The 8,311-nt window shown below is 44.1% G+C and overlaps 1 protein-coding gene across 8 annotated transcripts in view; it reads right to left on the reverse strand.

The window, feature by feature from the left end:
* Positions 1-8,311, reverse strand: part of Sbf2 (SET binding factor 2) — a 330,570-nt gene that overhangs the window by 6,862 nt on the left and 315,397 nt on the right. For all 8 annotated transcript variants that reach the window (XM_031387848.1, XM_031387851.1, XM_031387855.1 and 5 more), the window contains 5 exons: positions 5,391-5,518; positions 3,400-3,633; positions 2,401-2,505; positions 882-1,072; positions 269-356 (listed from right to left, as the gene is read on the reverse strand). In XM_031387848.1, coding sequence (XP_031243708.1) covers positions 269-356; positions 882-1,072; positions 2,401-2,505; positions 3,400-3,633; positions 5,391-5,518 — 746 coding nt within the window. The remainder of the gene's footprint in view (positions 1-268; positions 357-881; positions 1,073-2,400; positions 2,506-3,399; positions 3,634-5,390; positions 5,519-8,311) is intronic.

Genomic DNA, 8,311 nt, shown 5'->3' on the forward strand with positions numbered 1-8,311 from the left:
TTTCTACACAGTGAAGGTTCTGTGATTCCAGGGAACACTGCTATTTTAAATGCAACTCTAAAAAGGCTTCCATTTGTATATTTGAAAAATTTCAACAGTCTTCATACTGGTCAACAGACAAAAAACCAAGAAAGCATTTGAATCAGAGGAAAAGGTGGCCCCAGACTAGCCTTGACCTGGAAAGGGTCCTCCCAGGGCGAGCAGGCTGTGTGAGAAGGACCAAGCAGGGGCTGAGGCCAGCCCAGGCAGAGCAGTGTCTAGCTCTTACCTGGTGTTTTGTTACATCTAAAACAAACCAGCGGGGTTTCCAACCCTTCAGCAATGCCCCTCTTTTGTATAATGTTCCTTCAAAGGATCTAGAAGAAAAAACAATGAAACAGTTTATTCTGACCTTTATTAACAACAAGAACACTGGCTTTTGTTTGTTAGGCTTCTGTCTCCTAGTCAGGGCTCTCCTTAGAGTCAGGCCCTAGCCTTTGGGAGAGGCCAACTCTGTGTGCTGGGGTCAACATGCCCCTGGTTAGGAACTCTTGGTTTCCTTGCTTTCTGCTTTGCTAGGAATGCTGTAGTACTGAGGGAAACAGGAGTTGGAAACAGAAGTCTGAAGACGCCTTGAGAAACTAGCATGCCCTTGGCATCCCTAGTTTATGTGAGTAAATTATTTTCTTTCAGCCAGGACGAGTAGGCGTGTGATGTATACTACTAAAAAAGTATTTCCTGACACATATTCTCTCAAATATTGGTCCCCCGCAGAGCCATCTAAATGAAGCATTTAAGAAAACTAAAACCCAAAGAATGAAAGCAAATCCATTTTAAGTCTGCAAAGGCTGCTTTGCACAGGGCTTGCTTAGGCTAACACCATGGGATTCCAGCTCCGTTACCTGTTCTCGTCGTTCTTGGATGTGTACTGGCTGTAAAGTGTGGCCGCCCTGTGCTCTACGCCATTGGACGGGGCGGTGGTGCTCTGATCCTCGCCTGGGCTGCGGTGCAGTGGGTGCAGGGCCGGCCTCTTCTGATATGAAGGCACGCTGGTAGATGCAATTCCTGGGGACCCCGCTGAGTGTCTTAGGGACTGAAAAGACAGAATAGGTGCTAGGAAAGTTTCCCAGTGGCTTTAAGAGACTGGCCTGATAATTTTATTCATACAAATGATCTCAGGGTAAAAACTCACTAGTGAGCCAACATGTGTACAAACACATTTATACTGTGTTTGTCTGTTTGTTTTGGTATGGAAAGTAGAAATAAACTAAGTATTATTTGGGGACCGGTAAACAAACAAACAAGGAAACAAACAAACTCCACAACTGTTGTTCCTTTATGATGGAGTTATAGACAGTTACCAAAATAATGTAAATGAATGGCATGTCTGCCAACAACAAGGCAAGTTTTAAACTATCACGTAGAGTAAATCTCTTATTTCTAGTTTATGTATCTTTTGGTTTTTTGAGACAGTTTCTCTGTGTAATCCTGGCTGTCCTGGAACTCACTCTGTAGACCAGGCTGGCCTCGAACTCAGAAATCCACCTGCCTCTGCCTCCCAAGTGCTGGGATTAAAGGCGTGTGCCACCATCGCCTGGCCCATATCTTTTGATAACCTTCTGTGTATTGTTACTTTAAAAATACATCTTGCTTTCATAATAAAAAAATCTAGAAATAGTACATTACTTCTGGCTGATGATGCTTTATGCCCAAGTGGCAAGCATTCCCGAAGACTGAGTGGTGGGAGTTAAGGCTGACTGTGAGGCGCAGCCCAGGCCCCTGATCAAGGGCTGTCTTCTCCCTGCACTCCTTGCTCTCTCCTACCAGACATGCTCTTCAGAACACTGATGAGTCCTCACTTCCCTGCGCTGGCCTGAGAGTTGGTCTGCTGTGGGTTTGAGCCGTGGCCCTGCCAGTTAGTAACTGTGAGATTTCTCTGCCTTCCTCTGCATGCATGAGGTATTAACTGCACTCACTGTGGACTGCATAGGGCTCAGTCCCTTGGACACATGTGCATGATAAACATTTCTAATAGCAGAAATAGGAAATGGGGTACAAGAAACAGAAAGCAAACAGAAAGGGAAGTGCAGGAAACAGAAAGTAGCATAAACTGTCATCTTAGACTATTTCCTCTTTGCTTGCTTCTCTGGAGCAGCCATGGGCTTGGCATTCCCTGTCCCTTGTGGTAGGTCAACAGAGACCACAGTGGCACTGAGATAGAGAACCCAGTAATTTCCTCTGGACTCAGTGCCTGAAACGTGCATTATGTCACTGTGGAGAATGAGATATTCAGGAAGCATTTGGTCATCTGGAACATTCTGCCCTGGACCCCCCAGGGCATGACCCCTTTCCACCATTTTATCTGGCCACAGCATGGCTGGGCTGCGGGCTGCATGTGATGAAGCGCCCTCCCGAGCTCACATGGTCTGTTCCTGGCTCTTCCTTGAGGCCCATGGTGACTTTTTCCCACAGTTGGTGCCATTTCTCAGGAGTTTGATTCAATTTGTGCTCCAATTTTTCAATTTCCTGCAAAGAAATTAAAAAGATAGTTTTGACAGAGCAATATTTCATGGAAGGTCAGGATGTACCCAGAGGTGCCGGTTTCCTCTGTACCAGGCCCAGATAAGCAGCGTGGCTAGAGTGTAGCTGGGGTTCATGATTTATTAGGACTCAGCAGGAGTTTTTGAATAGACTGACTTAAATAGTAAGAAATGTAGTATGTGTCTCAAACACCTTCACTCTTAGACAGCCTGTAGGAAATCTGATGACCAAAGCTAAGGCCAATTGTGGGCCCATGTCCCAACCCTCATGACTAGGCAGTTACAAGTTTTTCTTGAGAGAGAGGAGCCCCTCAACTTTGGAGACTCAAACCAGATGTGCAAAGAATGAACCAAGAGACTCTCGTGAAAATGAATTTTCTCTGACAGGGGTCTGAGATAGCCATCACTGCAGTGTATTCCTCTTGGCTTGAAGACAGAGAGTACCCTTCAGGAACTGTCTGACCCACATCACAACACCAGGCTGCTCTTGGATGGCTACTGCCAGGATGCCTCAGCTCATAAAGTGTTCCAGCAGGCCATCAGCTACTTCTCCATATTTCTAACCAAGGGAAGGAAAGCACCCTAGAAAGCTATTGCCTGAGCTAACTCAGGCAGCCCAACAGCCCAGGAAAATGGCTCTGTTTACTCAGTCGCATCCTTGTAGCACTGCAGAGTCACTTTTATGGGTGCCTCTGCCAACAGTTTAAGTGTGGTGTCCACTGCAGCAGGAGATCAAGGCTGGGTTCTTCAGACTCAGAATGCTATCTATGACACAGCCCGGAGGTAAGGGAGCCATTACAGATGTAAGTATGCAAGTTAGTCTAAGCTGCCCTCCTGGAGCTCAAAGTACCTGCAGTGTGTCTATCCATGGCTGACTTACACTGAAAAGTCTCGTGAGGGCATCTGGCTGGCTGCAGGCCACATCATCATAGCATGGCCACACTGTCTTCCTCCGACTCTGGGGCCCAGCTCCTCCAGTTACATCTGACTCCTCGTAGGGAAAATGCTTGGGGGTCAGCATCATCCAGTCGTAGGAAGGACCTGCAGACAAGGTCTCTTCTATGTAGTAATCCCACTTCTTTAGGCTGGAGACATTTACATTAGGCTTCAGGGCCTGTTTAAAGAAAATGCTGAAATGTAATTTCATCTTAACCCTGAAGTACTTGGCACTCACTACGAGCCAGCCCCTTACATTTTCAGAGTGTAGGCCAAGTGTATAAATTCATCTAAATATTTAAAACTTACACATTTGATAAATCATTAAAACATGTTAAACTTTCCTTCCCCAATAAATGTAACCTCCTAATGATTTGGGGAAGGTAAGGTTCAAACAAAAGGTTCTTGTGTTACTCATAGGAAGTAGTGACACAGGGGAAGATGGTCCTCTCAGCTTACAGGCCTCAGCTTAACCCTCTCCTCCTACCTTGGCCTTGCATGAACATTTGTGTATACCCTAGGCTACAAAGCTAAACTCTTCAGCCCTTGCCAAGCAGCAACTTGGTTCCTCTGGGCCTTGGCACTCATGCACTGGCAAGGCAGGCTGACTTGGAAGTAGCCTGATGAGTTGCTTGGATTTAGGTCACTATGTGGAGGTACCCAGAGCAAGGATTGAATGAGGAGAAGCAACTTGTGGTGGTTGGAATATGCTGGGCCCAAGGAAAGTTGCACTGCTAGGAGGTGTGTCCTTGGTTGGAGGAAGGGAGTCACTGTGGGGGTGGGCTTTGAGGTCCTATGCTCAAGCTCTGTCCAGTAAGGAGGAGACCTTCCTCCTGGTTGCCTGGGGAAGCGAGCCTCCTCCTGGCTGCCTTTGGATCAAGGTGTAGAACTCTCAGCTCCTTCTCCAGCCTGGATGCTGCCATGCTGATAGTGGACTGAACCTCTGAAAGTGTGAGCCAGCCCCAATTAAATGCTTTTCTTTTTAAGAGTTGTCTTGGTCATGGTGTCTCTTCATAGTAATGATATCTAAACTAAGACACCACTTAAAAATGAGCATTTGGTTTCTTGTTAAAGGTTCCACTGGAGAAAGGCCAGATAGAGTTCTAAATGCTTGGGCTAGGGCAGGACCTCTGCATTCCCTAAGCACTGAAGTTCTCTTTATCACATCTGTCCAGACCCCAAGTATTTTATGTATTGTATAAAACTGTTCCCACCCAGTAATAATTTTTGGGACAAAAATTGATGTCTTTGAGACAAAGTCTTGCTATGCAGGTCAGGTTGCCCTAGAACTCAAAATGTAGAAGAGGCTGGCACTTCTTTTTAAACATTTGACTCCCCCTGCTCCTATCATTTAAGTGCTAGGATCAGAGGCATGCATGTGCCCAACACTGAGCCTCACACATAAGTAAAAGATGAAATTGTTGGCTGGAGAGATGGTTCGACTATTAGGAATACTTGCTGTTCTTCTGGAGATCTGAGGTACCAGCACCAGCCTCAGACAGTCAGACCTGCCTGTTGTGGGTTTGGGGCCAGGTCATGCAGATGCATATATGACCAAGCCTTGCTGCCCCTTAGATATGCCGTCCCCCAGGCTGGGGTCAAAATGTCAGTGCCCTTCCTCAAGTTTATTATATACTAAAACATTTAACAATTTCAGCTATAGCCTGGCAAGGGGTACACCTTTAATCCTACGCAGGTAAGGCTCTTTGCTTTGAGTGTGTTGACATTATCCCTTTTAAGTTCTAAGGACTAGCTCTTAGACTCTCATCAAGTATTCAGCGAATAGTTTCCCATTGCTCTTACAACTCAAACTTATGCTACCTCAAACTTTTAACTACCTTTGGGCTAAGCCTACTCAAATGCTTACATATACTAAGATGAAGGGAAACTTTTATACAGAACGTTTAGAAAAGACAAATGATCTCTTAACTCTACCTCTACTTCCACTGGCGAGTATAAGTAATTGAAGAAAATCGGACTCCTCTTGTGCATCTTGTCAATACACTCCCAGATACAAACTCCTTTCTTGGCATGCTTGTCACCTTTATCATCAAATAAAGTTCCTGTAAATTAAAAAAAAAAAAGGAAAAAATGAAATTTTTTCTAAAAGTATAAAACACGAAGAAAAGTAAAATATTTCTTGCATTCCTGAAAGTAGGAACAAATGTGCAAAAATCTTAAAAGCTACCTGCTAACAAAAACCAGGGACAAGCTAGCCAAACCTGGATGAAGCATGGCCTTTCCCATTCACGCCTGCTTTTGAATGTAGAACCACAGAGGAGCCAGTACACAGGCTACACATTTCTTAATAGAAAAGGAAATTAGTCAACTGAGGAAGCTTTAAAAAAACTTGTTTATTATGAAGCAATTTAAAGCTTATTCTTCGTTAAAAGTTTATTTTTACTACAAATGATAGTCATAGAGACTCTGGATGGCAGAGGGTGTGTTCTGTCTCAAGTGACTGAATAAATGTAGATTCTTGTATCTCACCTCTTCCCCACAGTCTCTCTGTAGCCCTGGCTGATCTGCAACTTGCTCTTTAACTTGTGAGATCAGCTAGCCTCTGCTCCTGAGTGCGAGGGTTATAGTGGGTGTGTGTCACAAAGCCTGGGGGAGGGAAGGGTATACATGCACCTGGGTGAGGCAAGAACAATCCTGGAAAGCAGTGCTACTTTGCTTTGCAGAAAATGATACTGTGAGAAGTTAACTTTTTACCACAAGAGACTACCCCAGGCCCTAGGCTATACACAATCCCTGTAACTGTGGGTCCCAAGACTGATGACTGTCTCTTTTCCGCTTTGTTCTTCCCTCCTTACCCCTTAACTGCTGAGTCCTGCTCAGTGGTTCTCAACCTTGATCACATTAGAAAAACCAAGATTTAAAAAAAATCTCAATGCCTATGTCTTGCTTCAGAACAATTGTATCAGAATCTCTGGGGATGATTCTCAGAGGTAAGTCATTTAAGAGTTTAAAGTTGAACTGTTAAAGGCATCTCATGGCTTTACTAGGGGAAGAAGCACCCTGTAGGCTGTGAGTGAGATAGGCTTTAGACAGGAGAAAGAAGAAGGTGCAAGAGGTAGCCTCTGTTTCTCAGGACACACTCCTCTCCTCTTCCATCTTGGTGCTACCTGGTGACTGGAACCATAGACAATGGATTCTTTGTTTTACAGTATCCAGATGACTTTCTCCGAGTAATATACAAATGTAGGGAACACATTACAAAATGTTTGCACCACCAGACACTATTTATGAAGCCCTATCAAGGTCCAATTCCAAAACAGTAATTCACTGTTCTTTCAAGACAGTGGACATGGTGATGAGGCTTTTCTGAAGAAACCTTGAGTTAGGACCAGTGAAGTACAACCGTGGTGGCTGAGAGTCCTAGTCTCTACTTGTTGACCTTGGCAGGTAGAGGACAGTTCTCACAGCTGTTGGTAACTAATATGGGTTTGACTGAGTAGGATGCATAATTGGTATGTCTACCGAGCAAGGACAGACTCCAACTAGGCAATCCAGACTGGCTTGGTTTATAAGCCAGTTTGGATAGAGAATCCTTTGGTAATGACATTCTATGATTTGAAATAGATTAGGCAGTTTATAAAAAAAAAAGTGAGACAGGATGAAAATTATTCTTCCTTTCTTTCTTTCTTCTTTCCTTCCTTCCTCCCTCCCTCCTTTCCTTTTCTCCCTCAAGACAGGGTTTCTCTGTGAATAGCATTGGCTGTTCTAGAACTCACTTTGTAGACGGGCCTGAAAATTCACTGAGATCTGTCTACCTCTGCCTCCTGAGTGCTGATATTAAAGATGTGTTGCCACCATCGCTGGGCCTGAAAATAATTTCACTTTTAAATAATCACAGCAACCTGTCAACATGTTTGGTAGAACATACTGTTAGTCCAGTTCCTTTCATCTTCTGTTTAATCTTTTTTAGATCACAGACAGAACAGGGCCTTGGCCAGTTTCCAGGCAAGCTAACAGAGGCTCAGGGATGAAGCTGCTCACCCACTGTCTCACTTTCTATCTTAGTTTTGATGCTATCCCTACTGGGTCAGTGGAGCACTCAGCCTTGTCAACATGATGGAATCACTTAGAAGCTTTAAAAAGCTCTGATTGCCCAGGTCCCATCCTCCTGTTCTGATTTAGCTGTTGTACCAGATTCTGGTGTTTCTGTAACTAGAGACATCAACTGGCCACATCTGGATGGGGTGAAGGTAATTCTCTGACTAGCTTAGTATTTCACTGACAGCCATACATGCATATGATATACCTTTTAGTGATAACACCGACTGAGCCTGTCACACCCAGGCTGGCTGAAGGCCAGATCCAGAGCTGTCACTGGCTCTGCTCACTACCTCCCCAACACATGATGCTTAAGAGACTGTTTCTGACTGTGATATCATGTGTGACAAAGGCCTAGGATGAATGGTCTGGCTGGCCAGTGTTCTTTGCTTTAATCAAAGTGAAACATTATAGAAAATTTCAACAACATGCCCTTGAAGTAGTACTTCTTGACTTCAGCTTTTAAACAGAGATCACTGGTAAAGCTTCAATTATGAAAGATCCTCTTTCTAAACACTGTTACATATGATGTACAGAAAATACCAACTTTGTTTTACTTTGATTCCCCATCTCCTGAGTTCTAGAATTATAGACATGTAGCACAACATTTGGTTTACATGAGGTACACAAGGGGACTCAGCACTTTGGGCATACTAGGCAAGCATTCTTCTGACCTAGCCACCTGGGACAAGTGCTGGCTGCTTTTTCATTTTCTTTCCTTTCCTTTCTTACACGTTAACAAAAATTGTCCTGTATATTTCCCTATTTTCTTTTTCTTTTTTTTTTTTTTTTTTTTT

This window comes from Mastomys coucha, unplaced genomic scaffold, assembly GCF_008632895.1.
Source record: "Mastomys coucha isolate ucsf_1 unplaced genomic scaffold, UCSF_Mcou_1 pScaffold21, whole genome shotgun sequence".
Taxonomy (NCBI): domain Eukaryota; kingdom Metazoa; phylum Chordata; class Mammalia; order Rodentia; family Muridae; genus Mastomys; species Mastomys coucha.